Source organism: Anser brachyrhynchus (genome assembly GCF_964034855.1).
Source record: "Anser brachyrhynchus genome assembly, chromosome: 15".
Lineage (NCBI taxonomy): Eukaryota > Metazoa > Chordata > Aves > Anseriformes > Anatidae > Anser > Anser brachyrhynchus.
In genome coordinates, this window is record NC_137733.1 from 8,129,971 (window position 1) to 8,151,952 (window position 21,982).

The 21,982-nt window shown below is 40.0% G+C and overlaps 2 protein-coding genes across 5 annotated transcripts in view; one reads left to right on the forward strand and one right to left on the reverse strand.

The window, feature by feature from the left end:
* Nucleotides 1-130: 130 nt before the first annotated feature.
* NTAN1 (N-terminal asparagine amidase) lies at nucleotides 131-8,442 on the forward strand. 2 transcript variants are annotated; one of them, XM_080557328.1, is made up of 10 exons: nucleotides 131-1,497; nucleotides 2,483-2,585; nucleotides 2,670-2,735; nucleotides 3,385-3,493; nucleotides 4,520-4,593; nucleotides 5,899-5,952; nucleotides 6,776-6,829; nucleotides 7,162-7,259; nucleotides 7,841-7,954; nucleotides 8,149-8,442. In XM_080557328.1, the coding sequence occupies exons 1-10, from the start codon at nucleotides 1,417-1,419 to the stop codon at nucleotides 8,326-8,328; spliced, it is 933 nt and encodes a 310-aa protein (XP_080413454.1). In that variant the 5' UTR covers nucleotides 131-1,416; the 3' UTR covers nucleotides 8,329-8,442. The 2 variants fall into 2 exon arrangements, with proteins under 2 accessions (XP_080413454.1, XP_080413455.1); XM_080557329.1 differs by lacking the exon at nucleotides 2,670-2,735.
* A 261-nt stretch (nucleotides 8,443-8,703) lies between these two features.
* The window catches only part of PDXDC1 (pyridoxal dependent decarboxylase domain containing 1), a 31,092-nt gene continuing 17,813 nt past the window's right edge, over nucleotides 8,704-21,982 (reverse strand). For all 3 annotated transcript variants that reach the window (XM_080557313.1, XM_080557312.1, XM_080557314.1), the window contains exons 11-23: nucleotides 21,880-21,981; nucleotides 21,509-21,634; nucleotides 20,395-20,445; nucleotides 19,195-19,258; nucleotides 17,731-17,819; nucleotides 16,916-17,021; nucleotides 15,709-15,880; nucleotides 14,930-15,048; nucleotides 13,925-14,046; nucleotides 12,320-12,412; nucleotides 12,121-12,217; nucleotides 10,802-10,906; nucleotides 8,704-10,552 (exon numbers count right to left, since the gene is read on the reverse strand). In XM_080557313.1, the coding sequence (XP_080413439.1) occupies nucleotides 10,302-10,552; nucleotides 10,802-10,906; nucleotides 12,121-12,217; nucleotides 12,320-12,412; nucleotides 13,925-14,046; nucleotides 14,930-15,048; nucleotides 15,709-15,880; nucleotides 16,916-17,021; nucleotides 17,731-17,819; nucleotides 19,195-19,258; nucleotides 20,395-20,445; nucleotides 21,509-21,634; nucleotides 21,880-21,981 (1,497 nt within the window). In that variant the 3' untranslated portion in view covers nucleotides 8,704-10,301. The remainder of the gene's footprint in view (nucleotides 10,553-10,801; nucleotides 10,907-12,120; nucleotides 12,218-12,319; nucleotides 12,413-13,924; nucleotides 14,047-14,929; nucleotides 15,049-15,708; nucleotides 15,881-16,915; nucleotides 17,022-17,730; nucleotides 17,820-19,194; nucleotides 19,259-20,394; nucleotides 20,446-21,508; nucleotides 21,635-21,879; nucleotide 21,982) is intronic.

Here is a 21,982-nt window from a genome sequence, read left to right on the forward strand (position 1 = left end):
TCTTTATGTAACTAAAGATCTCTGTGCACTCTAGCTTCGCAAAAGTCGGGATGTTTGTTCTGACAGACTGAAAATGAGTTTCAGGGATGATACTGTAAAATTTGTTGGTGGGATCTGTTCATCATTCGTTAAGTTGGGGCTTAGCTTTTGTTTTTAATTTTAGTCGTCTTTACTGTCTTTCCTGAGCAATAAACGATTTCCATCTGAAATAATTATATCTCTCCTGGCATAGAAGAAGCCTTCTCACAGCACCGACAAGGAAAATGTCCTCTGAATTCTGCTTTTTTCTGTTCACTTTTATGTCTTCAGTAATCATAGGATGGCTTGGGTTGGAATGGACCTTAAAGCTCATCTAACTCCAACGTAGTCAGTCACGTAGGAAATGAGGCTGTGTAAAACTTCACAAGTTGTGATATCAGGTATGTGGTTTAGGAGTTTCCATGTTTCACTTAAGAGCTAAAACAGAATAAGGAAAGGCATCCCTGACGTGAAATGTCTGCACATTTGTAATGTTACATTGAACTGTCTACTAAGTTGCATAGTCAACTTCAGTATACCAAAGGATCTTGTTTAAAACAAAAATTGAGTTAGAAGAGATCATAGAAAGACCAGGGAGTTCCTGTGACAGATTTGGTTTGCTTCATGTAACTGCAGCCAGGAGTGTTGGTAGGTGCTGGTGTTTTGCTAAAGAGTTCTGTAGCAGCTGCTATTACACTGAGAGGTTTGCTGGTTCAGAGATGGAAATTTTGCTTTACGGGGTTAGGTCTCCTGTGAAATACAATGCATCTTTTGAAGAAAGTATTTGCTGTAACTGTTTACTTTGTGAAAATGGGATTTGAAAGGTAGAGCTAGAGCTTACCGTTGTTTTGGTTTGTTTGTGGTTTTGTTTTCAATCTCCGTTGAGAGCAGTCCCCTTTGCTTGGGCTGTCCCTGTCCCCCTGTGTAGCTCTCCGGCCGAGTGAGCAGAGATACCGCCGGTCACACATCATGGGCATCGGGGTGGGAAATCCCTTGACTTTGCAGATGAACTTCCATCTTGGGGCTCTGTTTTGGGCTGGGGCCGTGTGTGGAGCTGTAATTTCGGCACTTCACCGCGGTCACTTCCAAGCCGCTTTCTCACACTGCCCACAATTAGGCGGCCGCGCGCCCGGGGTCCCGTGAGGCGCCAAGCCCGTGCAGCGGTATCACGGCGGGGCCCTGCCCTCAGCGCTGCGAGGGACGGGCCCTGGCGGCCTCCCCGCGGCACGGCCGGGCTCCGGCCTCCCGGCAGCTCCGGCGGGCGGCGCCGCTCCGCCTCCATTCGCCTCTCCTCCCTTCCCTTCCCCTCCCCGGGGCTGCCGCCGTTTCCCAGCGCCCTGCGCGGCCCGGCCCTCGGCTGGAAGCGCGGAGCCGCCCCGGGCCCGGGCGCTGCCCGCGATGCCGCTGCTGGTCAACGGGGAGCGGATCGACCTGGGCCGGCCCCCGGCGGCCATGATCCGCGCCTACCCACACCTCGAGGTGAGGGGCGGCAGCGCCGGGACCCCCGGGCCGGGAGGAGCCGCGGGGGGGCCCGGCGCTGAGGGGACCCAGCGCTGAGGGAGCCCCGGGCTGGGGCGGTGCCGGGACGCCCAAAAGCCTGGGGTTGGCCCAAAATTAACTAAAATCCGCGTCCCCCGGGGGAGGCCGGGCGGTGAATGTCCTGAGGAGAAGCGGGGGTCGGTGCGGCGGGCTGGGCCGAAAAGCTGGAGGAAAAGGTGAAGGCTGTAACTTGCGGGAGGTATTCGCTTCCTTCCGGGGCTGTGTAAACGCTGTGGTCCTGACGGCAGGCTGGCAGTCAGGGGCTGCTGGGCAGAGCTGTTGGGAATGTGGTTTTCGTCAGAAAATGCCTCTTTGTAGACACTGTGTTTTTGAAGGGAAAAAAAAAATAAGTGCAAATTCGATAAAGCTGTGTAAAATGTTTTCTTTAGCCCCAGGATAGAAATTTGCTGCCTACCCAGCAGTTCTGTGACAGCACTGTGGCAGTCAGAGCCCAGGAATCTGGGTTTTCTGTCTGCTGAATGTCCCAATAAATAGCAATGTTTTGATAAGTATTAAAAAAAAAAAATGTTGGATTGTGGCAGTAGGAGAGTGAAACTTACATTTTCAGAAGTTTCAGAGAAGGAGGAGACCTGTTTCCTGTCCTCTTTAAACTTTCAAGATAAGCTCTGGTGTCATCTAATGTCAGCTTAGCCACGCCCCATTGCTTTTTCTTGTGCCTCCGTTTTATCATCTATAAAGCAGGCCCAGAGGGTTCTGTGTGTGGGGAGTGATGGAATTTAACATTGACTAGATCACTGGCAAGAAAATGAAAACTCTGAATAAATTCAGAATACTCCAAAATATGAAATATGCCTTGTTTATCTCTGACCCGGATCCCTTTGCTTTTCAGAGGTGATGTTTCTGTCAAGTAATGGATACACCTGAGAATTCAGCCACTGTAGTCTCTATTATCATTTATCTTTAGGAAAAGGCAAAACTTCTCAGAAGTCGGCCTACTCAAATTGTGGAACCCAAAGGTCTTCTTTATGTCCAGCAGAGAGAATTTGCAGTGACTACCCCTAAGGACGGTATGTAGGAATGTAAGCACTTCTCCTTCTGAAGCAATGATTATGACAGCAAAGTTCTTACAGCGTTTCTCTCCTCTAAAATAGGTTCTGTTTCTATTCTTGGATCAGATGATGCCACTACCTGCCACTTAGTTGTGCTCCGACACACAGGTATCTTAAAAGGCATTCAGACCAAAACCTGCCTCTCTAAAGTAATGCATCTAGGATCAGCGTTGATTTATGCTGCATTAATGAAGTAAACTGCAATTACATTTATATAAACTTGAATCTCAGAAAGTCACGTGATGCGTTAATTGAATGACTTGTTCAGAGAGTTAGGGTGTTCAGTACCTGAGGTTCTGTGTTCTGGTTGCTGAATGAGCCGATCCTAAACTTGATCTGCGGCAGTGGGCAGTGGCAGCCCCCTTGGCTGCTGCGTCCCAGGCTATGTGCAGATGCCGGAGGCAGCGTTTAACTGTTTGGGTCTGCAGGGTTTGGTAATAATGGGTAGAATTTATGCAAAGAGCCTCGTTACCTTCCTGGAGTTCTGTCGTTTGAGCTGTTGCTTGGTCCTTGGTAGTAAGGTGTTTGTACCCTTTGCATCAGTTCTGCTGATTTTCTAATGGGGCATGGAAAGAGATTGTTGTCTCATTCAGCCAGCCCATCTCTTCTGCTGGAGGATGCTGTCATTTCAGGAAGTAAGAAGGTGGGAGATGTAGTTCTTGCACTGCTATAGCAATGTAAACTGATGCTGATTTAAGTGACAGCAGAGTAACAGCCTCCCCCAGTGTCATTAACTGTCTTCTCTCGCCTTCCTCAGGTAGCGGAGCCACCTGCTTGACACACTGCGATGGATCAGACACAGAAGCTGAGGTGTCGCTCATTATGAGTTCAGTAAAATCTTTCTCTAACTCTGCAGACTATGGAAGGTCAGCTCTGCTTTTTTATTTCTATGTGTTTTCACAAAGGTAACTGCAGTTTGTAAGTTGGGGAATTTTTACGTGATTTTGTGGGGTTCAGACAAGGTAATTGTGCAGGAAATACCTATTGATCAGGGGCCATACGGAAAATGAAAACTATTGCTGATGATTTCATGAGTATTATTTTCTATCAGTGACTTAAAGCATGGTTCTATTCTGACTGGTGTCTCTGTAAAAATGCCGTTGTGCGGTTTAGTGTTTACTGTTTCCCAGTAACTTCTGTTTCAGATGTGCTGAATTTTCCAAATAGCTGGTTTTGGTTTTATCCTCTATTTTTCCACCCAAACTGTTGGTCTTGTGAATTTCTTTTGGGATCTGGAAATCCATCTGGGATTTTTCTAGGTCCCACATTTAAAAAAAAAAAAAAAAAAAAGAAAGAAAGCAAAAAAAAAAAAAAAGCTCCAAACCAGAATTTAGCTCAGAATTTAGCTAACGAGGTTTATCCTGGATGTGGAGATTTTTGCCTCTGTAGTTTGATAAGAACAAAAGCTCAGTTAACTTAGAAGATATGATCTTATGAATTGGCTTGCCAATTTTGAAAGACTGAACTATGGCCTTGTTAGGTGATTTATGCTCACACTCACTTTCTTGTTGCACCTGGGACTTTGCACCCCAAACCGATATTGTCCCTAGTTATTTTTCTAGACGTTTGGTCAGCAGGTTTGCAAACAAGACTTCTCTTTACATAGACACCTCTCAGAGAAGAACCCTGCTGTGTAGTCCAGAGTAGTTCTGGAGATCACAGGAGCAAACTTCTCCACATCTAACTCACCCTTTTGTGGGAACCTAAAGGTGGTTATAAAATTAAGCCCAAACCTTTGGTGCTGACCGTCACAGATACACCAGGGTATCTGTGAAGCCAAGTGAGGCTTCTCTAATGATTGCTTTGTAGTTTGGGCTGGGGATTATTTTGTAAAGGTATTCACTTTGGGATGTCTTTTTAACTGCTGTTTCCTGTTATTCCATCTCTGTTAGGCTGGAATTGCACCTAGTTGGAGGTTTCAATGATGATAGGCAGTTATCACAAAAACTTACTAATCAGCTTCTTAGTAAGTTCACCTTTTTTTCCACTCTCATGTCCAAAACAAATAGTTCTGACTGGATTTGGGTGAAGTTTGTTTGTAACCAGAGCCCCCTGTCATTTAATAGAAAAACATCTGGATTCATTTAGGAGGGTGTTTTTTCCACCTGAGAGCTTGGCACAGAGGAGGGGTTGGATTTGCGGCTTGCTGTGGCCGATGTGTGGGATGGAGGGCAGGGACTTGGGACTTGTTCCTGGTTGACGCTGTAGCGTGTGGAATTGGGGCTTAGTTCAGCTGGGCTCGATTCCTGGCTCCGCTGCTGACATGCTACAGGATCTTGGGCAGGCGTTGTCACTGTCTACATCTATACCTTCGTTAATTATTATTCCTTCTGTACCTTAATGTGGGGGGGTGAAATTAATTACACTCGGGAAGTATCTGATGAAAGATGGATGTCTGTCTGTGAAATCTGTAGCCTGGAGAAGTGACTGTGGTGCTTACAAACAGATGGGGAATGGAAGGGACCAGCTGGGACATTTGGAGTGCTCTGGCTCATGCTGAGCACTTCCCGAGTGCGGAGAGGCCTCAACCTCACTGGGACTGGGAGTGGGCAGGGGCAGGGATGCATAGCGGGTTTGGAGGGTGGTGGCAAAGGGATGCAAAGGGAACTGGAACTGGCAAAGGTTCTGGAAGGTGCCCCTGTTACCCCCTCATGTGCTGTGATGTGATTCCTGTTCTGTGTGTTATATATTGCGTGAGAGTTGTGTACAGAATGTTTTGGTCAGTTTTTAAAACCTTCTGATTTTCATGCACCAGGTTGCAATTTAAAACAGTAACATTGTATTTCCAATAGGACTGAAAAAAAAATAAAATTCCCTGTGTGGGGGATGGTGAAAAGCAGAATTAAAATACATCTAATGAAAAGCTGGGTTGGCTCACTATGTATGTAACATTTTAGGAAAGTACATTTAAATATGAGTTATTAAATGTATAGTGAACTAAAGCAGAGATGATGTGCCAGTGCCAGAGCTACTTTAAGCCAGTACCAGTGACAGGAGCAAGTGGCACATTTCTAGCGTGTTTTTGCCGTGACAAATGGCTACTTTCTGTCAATTACGTTTAGTAGCTGTGGCTTTAATTTTATAACACTTGGTTTGAAGCAAACCTGAAAACCACTCTTTGCTCTGTTGCCTTATCCAGGAACAGTGCATTAGGTACTTTCTGCCCACCCATTCCGCAGTGCGCAGCACTGATAATGCCCCCTCGTCTATATACAGCACCTGCTTTGCCACCAGTCACTCTTATACATTGCTGCTATCGTTGTTGCTGTAGGAGCATTTGATCTCCAACCAGATGAGGTTCATTTGGTGACTTTCTGCGTAACAGGTAAGAAAATATCTACTTCTTATTTTTTAAGCATGTTTAGCCACTGAAGTCAAAGTGCGGGGGTCTTTTCACACATGGCTTTTTAAAATCTGTTCTGGAAGAACAGCACGAGTCCTCCATGTTGGTTTGTAAGCTTTAATTTTGTTGCTGGTAGCGTGTGTTGCTGTCCGATAACTAGTGCAGGGAGGGGTCTCTCCTTACCAAATGCTGCTGAAATTCAATTGGTAGTAGGGCCACCTGGGATCATTACCAGGTCATTTCCCCACCTTTGTCCTGTGGAAGGAGACTGTACAGCTGTGAATATCTTGAGAGGCAACTGAGAAAGGAACTTACCGACTTTTGGTGGTGGTGTTAGACGCTTTATAAACTCATAAACTCAATTAGTTAGGTCACAGTGTGCTATGTCACAGAAAGGAAAAAGTAATTTCCTCTCCTTTGTATTGTATTCAGGTCATATTTCCACTGTCTTTGCATTTAAATACCCCTGGTGACTTGCATCATTGAACTCGGCAGCATGGTAGTTTTGTTTCTTTGTTTGTTTTCTGTAAATTGCCTGCACAGAAAGTGAAATGACAGCTGACCAGAGCTGGCCATACTGTTACGAGATGGAGTTCTACTCCAGGCCCCAGGCATATTGATCTTGACCTTGACCTTCCCATATTTCTTTTTGGCTTCCTGGTTGTGTGTGTTGTTTTTTTGTTTGTTTTTCTTTTCTGTCCTTTTTTGCAACATCAGATCTGCTCTTCTCTGGTAACACACAAATGAATGCTGCTCCGAAAAAAAAAACACAACAAAGCTCTACGTTTGACCTTTTCTCTTACAGAACTAAATGACAGAGAAGAGAAGGATATTCACTTCCCAATCATTTATGGAATAGGTGAGTTAAATTAGAATTCGATTATTTTTTTTAACTGGATACTTGTTCAGTTTCTGATAGTTAATGGGCTGTCTTTAATGACTAGGTAAAGCCTGTCCCAGAAGTTAAGTGAATTGCTGCTGTTGGAGGTGTAGGCAGAAAGAGAAGTTTTCTTCTTAAAACAAGTAGAAAAGGGCTACCATAGAGCTAATGGGTCTGGGGTAGAGAAATACAAGAAATGCAGTTGACACGTTCTAAAATTCCTGCTACGTAGTAGTGTTGTGGATGTGGTCATTTCAAACCAGTGTTTTGTGAGAATTAATTGTGTCTGTGTTTAAACTGTTTCCTACCAGCTGTGAATGTTAAAACAGCAGAGATTTTCCCCGCAACCTTCCCAGAAAAAGGGCCCGATGAGGATTTGCGTTCAGCCCATATTTTAACAGGAGCAAGAGTGAGTAAAAAGCAGAGGGAAAAAAAGCCCCAACCTGGATCTTTTTGCTGGAAGGGAAGACCACTGAGGGGCAATGAACTGTCAGTAGTTAAAGGGGGAAAAATACAGTGGTAGTGTTCTGGCAGTAGCAAAACAGATGGGAAATATGGAAGACTGGAGGCAAAGGATAGCAGTGGACATCAAACTCTTCCAAGCCTTCTGCTGCAAGGGTAACCCTTATCTTGGAAGTACAGAGTGCTCCCACGTGCTGCTATGCCCACAGCCCTACAGATTTTGGCAGCATAATTTATGTAAAATGAGATTCCGGTCATGGCCGTAAATAATCCCAGCAGTATTGTTCAGTTCTGGGCTTGTTCTTACAGTTTAGGATTGTCTTTGTCAGAACAATTGGTTAATCGCAATGGAACGGGCATGAAGGTCGCACCCTGTGTGTCTTAAGGCAAAAGCTGCTGCTTAATACCTTCCACATTGTCTGGAATTAACTTTTTATTATTACTAATTAATTGTCTGTATTAATTCTGTTTCTTTCATCTATTTAAGTACTTTTAAGGCTCCCTGTAAATTGTTCTGTGTCCTTACAGCTGACCAACATTTATGATGCCAAAAAGGAACAGCTCCACATTGGGCCTTACTTCTGGAGGCCTTTTCCACACGTAGATTTCTGGTTGGAACAAGATGATCAACAGATCTTACAGGTACCTGGCACTGGGACCCTGGCTTTCATTTTTCCTTCTCTCTCCTAGCTGAGCACAGAGATGGGTATGGGCTGTCAATGCTTCCCTCAGTGTACTGCTGGGGAGGGTGGAAAATACTCCTATTAAAAGGCAGAGTAATTGGGAACTTTCTGTTCTGAATCTCAGGCAGCTTTTGCTCTCATCTTGTTTTTCAGAATCTTTCCACGTCACCCTTGGCTGAGCCACCCCACTTTGTTTCCCACATTAGATCTACATTAACATTTTTAAAAGAACATCCCTTTCCATCGCGCTCCCTGTTTCCTGATAGGAAACCTCGTGTCTACAGAAAAAATCAAGACGGGTTGTGGGAACAGGTTTGTTCTGACAAGATCTAACTGAGGAATGCACAGCCTTGCCCCAGGAAGAGTGAGTTGGTGCAAAATGCCTACTGCTGGTTACAGGCACTGCTGTTCTTGTGCTTTCCAAAATAAAATATTTTGACAGAAGTAACTTGTTTTTTCTGCATTACGTAAGTGGAAATCACTGTTACTTTGAAGTAATGATTGGGTTTTGTTTCTGGTTTATTCCTTTAGCAGAGTAATTTGCTCAGTGTTGATAGAGAGAGGTAGCAGGGTAAAAAGCCTTTATTGCATGAATGTGTACTTTAGAAAGTGATATTCGGAAAAAAAAAAGTGGAAGAAAATTGTCTACACTTAAGCTTAAGTTGACTTTAAGAGATATTTTTGAAGGAAGTTCCCATAAGTCAAGACTAATAATTTGAAGAATCTTTATTGAAACATTCAGATAGTATCTAAAGAATGAAGCTCATTCCAACAAAACTGATTTAACAATTCCAAATATAAAAACATTAAAAATTAATCATTGTGGTGATACCTTGATCCCCAACAAATTACTCTTATTAACATACTTCATTGCACCAAAGAAACCAATACGGAAGACTAGTCAACTTAATTGTTTTTGCACTTTAGAAAAATTGCACTCTGATTTACACAAATTACCCCAGTAGTGAAATTAACCTTGTTTGTGGCATCCCAGCCCCACAGGATCTAGATGGTGAAAGTCAAATCAGGTGACAGTATGATTCAAAAAAAAAAAACAAACCAATTTTTTCAGATTATCCAAGTTAATTCTGCTACCACTACAGCCATTGCGTTAGTGTTAATTAACATCTTTTGGAAAAAACAAAGCAAACTACAGTACTGGTATCCAGCTCTGTAGGGATGGGATGGGATTCCCTTGGGGAAAGCAACCTTCTCCAAAGATCTCCTTTCCACAAGGGGCTGAAAATTTGCAGTGAAGTAACTACAATAGTTTTGGGGGACAAAGACTTCTACACCTTAGCTTTTGATGTATCCAAAGCATAACTTGTGCATTAAATAGTCCTGGAGACTAGGAACTTGTGCTGTAGTGTAAATAAACTATGTAATTTCACTGACTCTGTACAATTTCTACTATAGGCAAGTTACTGTTCAAAAGTAAGTGTTGAAACCAGCACAAAGTTGTTTTTTTTTTCAAGCTTTACTATAACTAGCTTTAAAAAGTACACAACCGAAAAGAATTCCAGTTACACTACATAGATGTATTCAATAGTATTTAGTTTATAACTGGCGTGCAAAGGAAAATAACAATGGGTTGGTCATCCTTTTCAGTGGTAGAAGCAAGAAGCCATTTAGGCATGCAGAGACAATTTCTTTCTCAAAGTCCCACTGTACTCAGGGTCAAGTCATACAACAGTGGGGAAAAACTGCTGATGGCAAAGTTCAGTGACTCCTAGACACACAGGCATCCATCCCTAACACTCACTGCACCACAACTGCTTGGCAATGCTCTTTGTAAGGGTTAAAAAAAGGCAAAATAGAGCTAGTATGACTAGGATGGTCTGCAGGAAAGGCTAAACTGAATTTTAAATATAAAAAAGGTGAAAAATTGGCAGTTTCTTAAATATATTCACATAAAATAAGGTCAATTTACAATTATTCGGTGCAAATGTATTCTTACTCTTGTGCATGGCTGACCAGTTAGCAACTACTATCATGCTTAAAATCTTACAGGTACTGTAACTGCCAATTTTTATTTTTTACAAATATTTACGAGCAGTTAATAAATCTCACTACTACTTTGGTGACACTGACATGTACAGGATTAAAGCAACTGTAGTAAGTGTACAGTAAGACAAATCTCTGTCCCATGGGGGGAATTTATATTTGTGCAAAATCCCAGTTAATCAGATACAGTAGTTATTACTGTACTAGTGTGTGGCACTGTTCACATTTTAAATGCATCACCAATGCCCTGCCTCCCAGGGCATGTGATTCATCTGCAAAGTCTTAAATCCACAGTACAGATTTTATCTTTGACTTTCTTGTTCCTCTACCTTTGTGCAGTCCCTTGGAATGTCCTCAGTGCCTTTATTTGGTGTCTGTGCCCCCTCCTGCTGCTGCTGCTCTGGTTTTTCTGTCTCTGGTGACCTTTGCTCTTGGCCAGGGGATAGAGGCGGGGGTCTCTGATCCGTCTTCTCCAGGTCCTCACAGTGGCTGACTGAACTGGTCTCACTGAAGGCATCGGAATTTCTTAGAGACCTTTTAAAAATTTTTTGACCTGTAAAGTGTTGGAAGAATACAGTACCAATGAAGGCATCAAATGCAAGATGCAGTATGCACAAGGTTAAGATTCAAAGAAAGTATCTTAATCTGACAACTGCAAAGAAACAGATTTTATTTGGGTGCTAACCTGTACACTAACCACATAAATACTTGCTTCCAGTTACAGGTGCATTTACTCAGATGCGTGCTGAGGCCAGGATACTTTAGCAAGTTTTAGAAATAAAACTAGTGAGTAAAAACTTACCAGGAAGTCTTTGCTTTGTAAGGCTGGAAGTAGGAGTTGGTGGTGGAGTAGTACCTGTTCCTTGGGCTTTTGATACATACGTAGATTCTGTGGATTCTAGAGAACCTGCAGGTTAAAAAAAAGTGGCAAGTAGGAAGTTGAATATAGACAACTTTTCAGCTGTATTTATAAAATATGAACAATCTATCTGTAACGCATGTTTCTAAAACTGCATGGCCTAGGTTGGCCTGAAACTGCCTCTCACGTGTAGTTGGTTTCTGAGCACCTGACAACAGGCATGCCGAGTCTTACGAAGATGAAGAGTGAAGACCTCACTCCTGCTTCCCAGTACTGCTACCTCCAATATTCCACTTACCCTTTCCCACTGGGCTTGACACATCCCCAGGTGCAAGCTATTGAGCACTGCACTCTGGAAGGACATCTAGCTGTGAATGGAATAAGCATTCCCAAGGAACCTTGTAGTTCCTTGCTGTAAGACCCTTCTCGTCAGTGTGCTGAGAATGAGCAGAAAGCCTTCCCGGCTAATTACAAACACACACAGCTGGGCCGTTTTTCTAGCTCCAACTGACACTTCGCTGAGTTCAGAAATATTCTTAAGACTCTGCTGCACTTTTTACAGTGAAAGTTTATAATTTTTGAGAGTATTATGCTAGTACATCACCAAGAATGATGCACAAGCTATAGATAGTTCTTTTCACATCACCAGTCATGAATTACAGATAGATGAGTAAAATAATAGCCCTATATTCTGTAATATTCCATTCATCACTGTCTCCTGCAAAGCCATGTTCATGCTTGTCCTCAGCTAGTTTTAGCCTGTCCCTTTTCTCAGACATTACACCATTGCCTGGAAACTAGTACTTCATCACTGCGACACAGCTCCATGACATCTGAAACCAGAATTTCAGACAGAAATCAAGTTCAGGTATCACAGAACATACATGGGAGCAATACTCTAACACCCAAGAGCTCCCTACCCCACTACCTTACGTATTTTGACATTCAGAATAAACTCCAAGGATACAAACTTTTGCAATGTGTGCGGCCAACAATTATTCCTGCATTAACAAATGCCAATATCCAATACAGCTTTTTTTTAGAATGACTCAATATGCAAGAATAAAATGCAAACTAAACAAGAGGTTAGGAGATTTTCTTAATGAGCATTACAGAAGTGAAGTGCATGTTCCTTTACATCTTGAGGGTGGATTATGTCATTCGCAATCAAATCAGCACAAGAAAGTGTGTTGCAGTTTCAGTATAAAACTGGAAACATCTAGAACACAGCTTAACATGGCTGCATATGCACTGAGTCCTACCTGCTGTTAAATTAAATGTTCTTCCCTTTGGTGAAGCTTGGAATGGAGAAAACCAGTTCAGCACAGAGCCTACTACAGGTATTTGCCGTAGCAGCCCCTGTGAAAGACACAATCAAACACTGGCTGGTGAGCACACTACCTGTGTTGTGACGAGTTATTACAAGTTACCTAGGTAGCTATTTTTTTTTTATAGTCTTACCTCTTCCAGAAGTCGTTCTTCATTTGCTTTCTGAAGCTGAAATTGTGCTTCCTGTATCCCTTTTCTAACGACTTCAGTCATGTTTTCCAACAGCTAATAAAAAGTGAAATTATATTATTATATACAGTATTTAGACTTGAAATTGTATTTTTTAATTCAGGCTTTGAGAATGTAAATTGAGTAGTCAGATATCTTTTTCTAATTTAAATTTGCATTTGACAAGCCCTATTTCATTGCTACTGTAAATTAAAGAATGTACAGGATTTAAAATATATATATGCACAGAGGACAGAACATCATTTTAAGCAGGAATGGTACATTACTTCTCTTTTGCTTCGAGATCAACTTGTGACCCAAATTCATCAAATGTCTGCTTAGCACAGAAGTGTTCCTCAGAAGCTGAATCCAACAGAGAATTTTTAAGCTTATAAAGTGTGGTTTGGTTTCCAGAAGTGCCCAGAACTAAGTCAGACTCACAGCAAGCCTAAAGCCACAGGTATGTGGCAGCCCAGATAAGGCTCAACTAAGGCTTGCAAATTTAGTGTACGACTGCCACTATGACCCCTGTGGCAGTCTATGCCAGCATCAGTGACATTTTATGTTGCAAAGCACAAGCAGCTTTCTGGGAGGATAAAAAAAAAACAAAAGATCAAAAACCAAAGCCACAGTTTTGTTGCGTGCAAGAAAAATGCCAATTTGCACAATTTAATGGGCAATTAATTTAATTTTAACATTGCGCGAGCCTTTGGTGACAGCTACTTCCTCCAGAAGGCCAACAATTTAGGTTACTGTCAGTTAATAAAAACAAAGGGAAAAGTGGGATCTGCTCCTTTTCTCTAGGGGAGAGGCAAGACAGAAATTGGTCACCACAGCAAGCTAAATAACCCAATGTACTGGCTACATGGAGGAGGTGAATTGACTACAGAAGGGGCTTGAACATCAATTTTGAATCAAATGTTTTAAGATTGTTTCAGTTCCACATTTTTTGTAGTTGGTTCCAGAGACTGCATCTTTCAGAGTCCTCCACTACTCTGTTCTCCCCTAGAAGCTTCAGGATAAGAGTAACACATATACCAAAATTCAGTTCCTAATCTCTCAGCTGCAAAAGATCAAAAAATGAAGGAACACTACAGCCAATTGATCTTCTGTAACCTCACCTTCAAAACAGCACAGCATGTCAAAAATGGGTAAAGAGGCTCCAGAAAATACTACCAGAAAAAAATTAATTGCCAAAATCAACATTCCCATGGGCAGAAATAGGCCTGTGGGATGTCTTAAGTTCTGTGGGTTTTTTTGTTTCTTGGTTTTGGTTTTTGTTCATTTGTTTTGTTTTTTTTTTTTTATGTTGAGGAAATTAAATGCCCAGTGCTTTAGGAGTGAAAGGACAGACATTCGTGATGAAGGTCATTTAGGAATACTGCTATGCTTGATCCTAACTGGAAGGGAGAACTCTAGTCATATAAATGCTTTTACAAAAAGGACTTACATTAGCATTAGTAATTTAATAGATAATTTGTAACTTAAGTTATTATGCCACTGATTTTTCCACACATTTTAGGGCAGTTATCTGAGACTTTTTATATTTATTAACTTATTAACACATACTCTTGAATTTTCTTCGATTTCTCTGCCTGTTGCTGCAATAGTTTCAACTAACTCCGACACATCCAGATCCTCAGTTACCATGCCAATATAAACACAGTTCTTCTGTCCTCCAAATTCTGGGCCTGTGAACATAGGGAGAATCGAGTGTTTGTGAAATATAAAAAATGTATTCTCAGAATACATGCCATGCCCTTGCTTATTAATCTGGAAATTCTAATACACGCACACAAAGACAAACACGCACACTTCAGTAATTAAGTACAATATCTGCATAGGTATAAACTACGCAGACTACAAAAACTCAGGTATGTGGGTTCTCAAAAACAACAGAAAACAACATCTAAACAAGATGAACACTGGATATTTCATACAGCCAAGGGATCACATGATAAATATCAGTGTTGAATATGCTTCAAACTTGTTACTTTTTGCCATCTACCAATTGCTTGGTTCCACAATTCCAGGGTACTTAATCTTTGAAGGCAGACTTAGAAAAGATCTGAGATTCAAGTAAACAAATTAGTATTATTACATCTGTAATGTGGCACCGTATATTCTTGGAAGTGCTGCTAATTATCACAAAAGTCATCTGAAGCTTTAATCTAGCCAGAGAAAGCAGTGAATTGGTCAGTAGTTTTTTAATGAGACCTGCTTTTCACTAGATACCAAACTTCCCGAGAAGGCTCAGTTTACAAAGGGAAACTTGCGGCTTTCATTCCCTCTGACAAGGAAACCCTTTCAGGTCTGGGTGCTCATAGGTCAGTTTTCACAAGTATTTCTGCAAACAGTGCAAGCAGCTCACCCTGCTGAACATTTACCAACTCAAATAAGGGATGAGGAGGACACAGAGTTACAGATGTTGTTTCTAAAGGAACTACATACACAGCAGTGTAATTTTCCATTATAATAACCTACGTATGACTGACCTCTTGAAAGGTTATAGCACAACCAGTAAAGTGACTGGTAGCTTGAATGTAAGTTTTTTTTTTTAAATAGTGCAGTTACCCAAAGAAAAAGTGAGATCCGACTCCAGTTCATTTAATTTTTTCAGAAGTTCTGTGTTAATTTTTTCTAATTCTTTTTCTTGTTTGTCATCATTCTTCCCATCACTGTGATAGCTGTACCTTCAAACCAAGTCAGAAGAGTCAGTTCACTTTACAGTACATTTAAAAACAACAAAACACAGATCTGCACATCTAGCATGTTTCTACAAATTTCTATATTTTACAAACCAAAAGCTTAAAGCAACATTCTAAACCAACCAGTTTAATGGCATTTGTAATCAGCTTTTTGGTTGGGCATGAGGTGAAGGCTGGCCAGTGCAAACTTAACTGAACACAACAGATTTCTAGGTAATAAACTGATCATACTTTAACTGCTTTGATTGTACAGAATCGTACCCAGTAGACTGCATCAGATGATCAGAATACACATTTAAAGGGTTTTATTCAGTATATAAGTGAATCTCATCCTAGACAAAAACGTATGCTATGCTTAGTTAAATAAAGCAACATTGCATGTTACATTTCTGTTTAACAGACCAGCATATTGCCTCCGATATTAGACCACTGCTCTAATTTTGCTTAAACAGCAATTCAGCTTTTCTAAATAATAAAAAAATTGTTGTTTTATTTAAAACAAAAACACTCAAATGTCAAGTGAGGACAAAGACAGAGACTAATCAGCAAGCAACACATCCAAATTGCTAATAAAGAGACCCTGTATTCATTTGTGCTACTGTACTGTCTATCCAAACATAAAGAAGAAAATACTGAAAAATGTACCTTACAACACCTAATCCTGGCCAGCTGAGGTCTTCAATATACAAAAGGCCTACTGTTCTTCTCACTTCTTGCTCAAACTCCTCTCTCAGTTGCAGTGTACTTGTCAATACTGGTATCTTCATCTTTAAGCAGTCTACCAACTGATCAACATCTTGTATTTCTGTCCCTAAAACTAAAGAGCTGATGTATTAGCATACAAAGAAAGTGAATGGACATACGCACAGATGTCTGAATTAAACAAGTAATCTGTAGAGAAACCACTTTGTAAGTTAATTGTAAATATAATTCAGGATAGCATCAATGTATCTTGATCTATATACCAGCCTTTTTCTTCATTTGCAGTGAAAAAAGGTGAGTTTACAAACTAATACGGACAATACCCTTTTCATTGCATCTGTAGCTAGCATCAGAACTCTCTTCCCATAGCCAAAAAGACAATGAATTTGCTTCTATACTGTTTAAAAAAATCAAAATCACAGCATCACCAAGTAATTTTATTCTGCAGTGTACCTTCCCATGTACACTAGGATCCTCTCACATCAGCATCACGTGCTTTGCTAGCCTAAACTGCTCAACCCACACAAGCTAAAAGGAGCCACAATTCATCGCCTGAGCCTCTGAAAGTTGCTCTATGCATCTGCTGGGTCTAAACAAAGCATGCATATGGTGCTAGCTTAAACATCAAATTTACAACGTTTTCCAAAATGCAGATTTTTTTTCCTCATACAACAGTAATTACAGAAAAACCTTGGGGTTTAGTAAATAATTCTTCTGGTTAATTAGTTGTAGTTTGAACATAAGCAGCATTTTAGTGTTGAAACACCTGTGAAGAAAGGTCAAGCATCTTTTCCTTGTGTTACGCATCTGAGAGAAGGAAAGAGGGGGATGACTTATCCTTCATATTTCTTTTATAACTCTCAGAAGCCAAGAGCTTCTCCTGTTGCTAATGAATTTTAAAAAATAATCAAATAAACATCTATCTCTGCAGATGTAACGAGGTAATGTCACATACAATAACTGAGCTACCTCTAATGTACCTGCTACCAAGGCACAAAGGAATGATAAAGTCAATATAGATTTATTGGGAAAAAAAATCCTCACCATAGTAAAGACTTCCTTGAGTATATCTGCTTTTACACCAGGAGACTGATGTACAATTTTATGGCAAATTCCAATTTTACAAGTGGCTGAGTAAAGTGAATGTTACCTGCAGAAGTCATTAACGGGCTGAAACGCACACACGTGCCCTCATCTTCCAGTTCTACCACATCAACCCCACTGGCAGGAACCAGCTGCGCCAACTGCTCTCCTAGCTGAAGAGACAAGGCCCAGTTAAAGAAATGCACAGAGGTTGGCCCTGCAGCCACCAGCTCAGGTCAGACTCCTCCCACAGCTAAGGAGAACCACTTGCTCAGCACAGTTCCCCGTATTTCTCAAAATCGCCTCTGGTAACACAGTACTTTAGCTTGATGGTGATAAGACAAAAGTTGGACACATACTTAAATCATGAAAATTCAGAATAAGCTGCAAGTATTGTAAGTCTGAAGTTTCTACAGAATTGTGAAGTATGCTATGATTACCATGCAATTAATCCAATAGAGTGATGTGCTCAGCTCTCCGTGAGCACAAGTTTCCAGAATTCTGTTAAGAGCTGGAAAAGAAAGTCTGTCTTCTCGTGATTAAACAAACATCATCAATGAAGTATATAGCCAATTAAGAAGAGTTCTGAAAGTTTTTGCATATTCCCACAAGCCCAAGGGGAAAAAAAAAAACTACCAAATGTTTTAAGATGCAGTAATAATGTTAGTAACAATTACAAGCAAAATAATCAAGAGTGAGAAATCAACTGTGCTTCCGATCAAGTTCACCTTTGTAATCCCAAATTCCCAGTAGATTTTGCAAAGGATACCAGATCAGAAGATATTACCAAGCTTGTCTAATAAATCTTTTATACAGAGGAACCCCTGGAAGCACTCAACTCTCATTTCTTTTTCTCCTAAAGAGGAAAATATCCATTCTTACCCACTGATTGAAAGTGTCATAAATGTGTCCTTCATTGCTTATTATGGGGTGCGGAATAGTTGAGGCCTGTGCAGCGTGTGAGGTTTGATCTGAATCCAAAGATACAAGAATCACAGAAAGAGATTTGTATTTACTTAATTAAACAAAAGGCAGCCTAAAGTTCAGATAAAAGATAAGTACATTTCTTAGGTAATGTGACACATCTACACTATGTCAAGCAGACTAACAAGGAATTTTTTAAGGTATGCTGAACATGAAAAATATTAGGAGTCAAAGAGTTGAATGTACTAGCTTTAAAAACAATCCATAAAATACTTCTCACATTTCTGAGGTTCAAGTCCCCCCATAATAAAAACAGGGCTTTTGCGAAACAGAATCCTGTCACAGCAGGCTGCAATATTTAATTTGATGCATTTGGCAACATTTTTAAATTGAGATTGAATGATTAATTTTTACTATACGCAAATAATACTAAGGACTTAAAAGCCCATTATATGCACAAAATATGCAGAAGTGGGCCAAAGATTTTACATCCTTAGAATTCAGGTGGGTGACTTCTCCCTAGTAAAGCTGTTCAGACAAATGCATCAATGGATAAAGCTATCCAACAAGTCTTTTCACTGGACCAAGACGAAGAGGTTTACTTCATAAGTGTGACCACTAGTTAGATTAAGAACCTTCCCCCATGCAAAACACAAAAAAATCCACAGGGAATTAAAATCAACACTCAACAAAACTACAGTTTTCTATCAGTCATTTGCCTCACGCAGCTGGACATGGTCCCCACATTCAGAATGTGTGCATTCAAGCAGCATAAACAACATCCTCTGTTGTAATCAAAAGGACAAAATTCCTCTTCCTGTGAGAGGACATCCACGTAGGGATGTTCTGCCCTGAGCCACGTTTGGTGTGGCTACCATACCCATTGACATGATTTGCAGAGCTGGTCATCACGTGCTCTGCTATTTCTAAAACTACTGCAACAGAAAACAGCAGTAAAACAGAGAAACATTGTTCTGGCAACTAACCACTAAATGTTTGAAAGAAACAAAGTCTGAACAAAAACAATGGAAGATTTTCCCTCAACAGTACCTTCAAACGCAGTCTGCAGCTTATGGAGGATTATCATCATCTGCTCTCATGATCAAAATCATATGCAAATTTCCTCCAGTCAAGACAGGAGAAATGACTTGCTGTGCACATTTAGAACACTGCAGTCTATCTAAAAAAAGCTATCACGTGTATGAATTCTATCACTAGATTACAACCAGTATTCACAACCTTTTCAAAGGCATGTTACACAAGAGAAGTGCACCACGTATAATGTACCTAATAATAATTTACTTAAATCAAATTAATTTTAGCATTTGCAGTGTTTTTTTCTTGTTTGTTTGTTTTTTAAAGGAAGATAGAGAAGGTTGGTTTGTTGTGGTTTGCTCATTTGTTTCTAAATAAATCACATACCTCTATTTAAATACTTCTGGTAGAACTTGAAAACCACCACTGGTGAACTCAGTTCATCTTCAACCTTAATAAAAATTGAAATAATTTTATAAATATATTTGCAAACTTTTTAAAGATTTAACACTATACAAAATTCTTTAGACTGCTGAGTAAAGCAGATCATTTCGTTTTGATGACAGTAACAATGTTCACACTGTCTCAGTATTAGATGTTAACTCTGTAGGAGTCTGAGTAAGCATATCTGTAAACAGTGGAAAATAAATCACTATTCAGTTAAAGCAGAACTGTATTGATTTAATGTATGCATAACTGAACTTTGAGCACCATAAAACACGAAACCTAAGCACATTCACTAGCAAATAGATTGTACTGACAGAAGTCAATTTAGCTTTACGTATTTTCAGGCATTAATGATTAAAGAAAACATTCTTCAAAATCTGCCAAGAATCACTGGGAGATGTCAAGAAAGTTCCAGCAGGAATAATAATAATTGATTCTGCCTTGGAGATAGGAAAAATGGACTGGGCAACCTCTGGAGGCAATCCGAGTCCTAAGAATCCTAAAAATGCAAGGTTTATTTAGGTAGAAGGGGCAAGTGCTACAGTAACTCCAACTCCCAAAGCTCTTGGAAAAACTATTTTAAAAAGTTATCTTTCAGAATGACACTAAAAAAACTGTTGAACAGGACATTTCACTGAAATCGAACTTTAAATGAACACACCAGGTACAATTTCTGAAACAAATTCTGGAGTAAAACCCTCAAACTGGGATAATTTTTGCATAGAATTTCATAGGGTTCACAGCACCATCTCATGGGCAAGATGCAGGCAGAATGTATTTGAGAAGCTTTTGGAAACTGCTATCATAAATGTATTATCAGTTTTGTAAATGTATTACTGAACAAATGGACCTTTTAAACGGGAATTAAGTTAAGCTCTGGAGACAATTTCTGGATGTTATTGTCAGCTCCAATGAATGCAAGAGTTCACAGCAATGGAACAAGTACAATCTAGAGGCCATACACAACCAAGCCACACAATTTCACCGAACACCTGAACTTAACTAAAAAGGATACCAAACATATTTAAAATAATTACTGTGTTTTAAATATTTTTAGATAATTTCCTTTGAGTCAAAATTAGTCTTATCAAATAGGTAAAGACTAAGCTATACAACCAAAGTATTAAATGCAGACCGTACCGAGGTTTTAATGAAATCCAGGTTTTTCAAGTTTTCCAGCAACCTTTGACTCTAGAAGACCACAGCAGAAAGGAAACAAAAACAGGACAAAAACAGTTTTAGAAGCTGAAACTTATTCTGACAAATATTAAACAGTCACACCATAACCTCCATTTGTTAACAAACCCCTATGAGGTGCTGGAGATCCATTTAGTTCTTGTTTATAAATGTAATACAAAACAAATTATTTTTTAATTACTAGTAAAACACTGAGTACAAAGTGTTTTTCATCAAGTCTTAAGTGTATTTGTTGACAAAGTTCCAGAGATAACGCAACTCTGTTGACTAACTGAAGCACAGTGTGTAGCAGAACAGTTAATTTTCCCAAAGCTACCATAGCAACTGGTTATGATAACTTTTTAAGTTATTTTCATTAGAAAAGACATTCTTGTGTGGTTAAAGACTATTAATAGACTATTATAAAAGCTAAGATCACTCTTCAATGCCACAAAAATCTTAATGACTAATGTTATTTTGTCACTCTTTTAGATCTTTCATGCCAATAGTTTCTTCATTAACCTTTACAGAAGCTTTCCACTTCCCTTTGCTCTTCTCTGAATTTTGAGAAAGTGCTATACTTTTAATGCAAATGCTTTGTATATAAACAAGGCATTTTCTAACATACATATTATATTGGATGTTAATTTTTACTGAAGGTTCTTAATTCAAAAATAGTAGACTTGGTACTGTATTTGAAGAAATGTGTTGAAATCCTTTTTGTCAAGCTTTATAATTTACTATTCCTTGAATCAGTATAATGCCAAGAAGAGTACAAAAATAAGTCTTTTAGCAGTTTTCAAGCAAAACAGTCAATATAGCAGTGATAGAAAAAAAAGATTATGTAATTTTACAGTTAGAAAGAACAAAAATTAAGTATTTCACATTAAAACTAATAAAATATACAGTCTGAAAACATTGTTCCCCCTAATATTACTGTTCTTCTCTGCTTAGAGACTCAGACTGTTAAACCTGATGAAGATTCTCAAGAACAGCCTCCAGCCCATACTCAGAGAAGCAAAGAAGCCATAACCAAGGCTACGTTGATCAACCAACCAACCAACCAAGCGCTGCTTACTAGTTGTGAAGCATGCTTTATCCTTTCCACAATCCCATCATGGCCCAAGTACTGCAAGGAGAGCCACAGGGGCAGGGCACGAAGTTTCTCTACAGGCTGACTTGATGTTAGCCCAGCTGCTAAGGACTAAAGAGGAAAACAAACAAACAAAAATCTTCTATTAACATTTTTCCATTATTTCATTTTTGCCAGATTACAGAATGCGTCACAGTTTAAATAGGGGGTCTTGTGCAAATTATAATTTAGATGCTTATGATGCTTATTAAGCTAATAAGTTTAATAATGATGCTTATTAGAAAAGAAGACACTATACCACAATCACAATTAAAGTTTCAATGTCTTGATAATAATGACTGAAAAGCTGAACGTACCAAAGAAGGATCCTCATGTCTGTAGAGTGTCACTGCAGGTACAGCTGGGAGACCCAGCCAGGAACCCAGAGTAAGAGTCATGCTGTCACATTTTGTAGCAGCC

Bases quoted from the DNA above. Each gene is read 5' to 3' on its own strand.
- NTAN1 (XM_080557328.1), top strand. From the start codon at position 1,417: ATGCCGCTGCTGGTCAACGGGGAGCGGATCGACCTGGGCCGGCCCCCG. The intron at 1,498-2,482 runs GTGAGGGGCGGC...ATTTATCTTTAG, and splicing joins GCGCCTACCCACACCTCGAG to GAAAAGGCAAAACTTCTCAG. The intron at 4,594-5,898 runs GTAAGTTCACCT...TTGTTGCTGTAG, and splicing joins ACTTACTAATCAGCTTCTTA to GAGCATTTGATCTCCAACCA.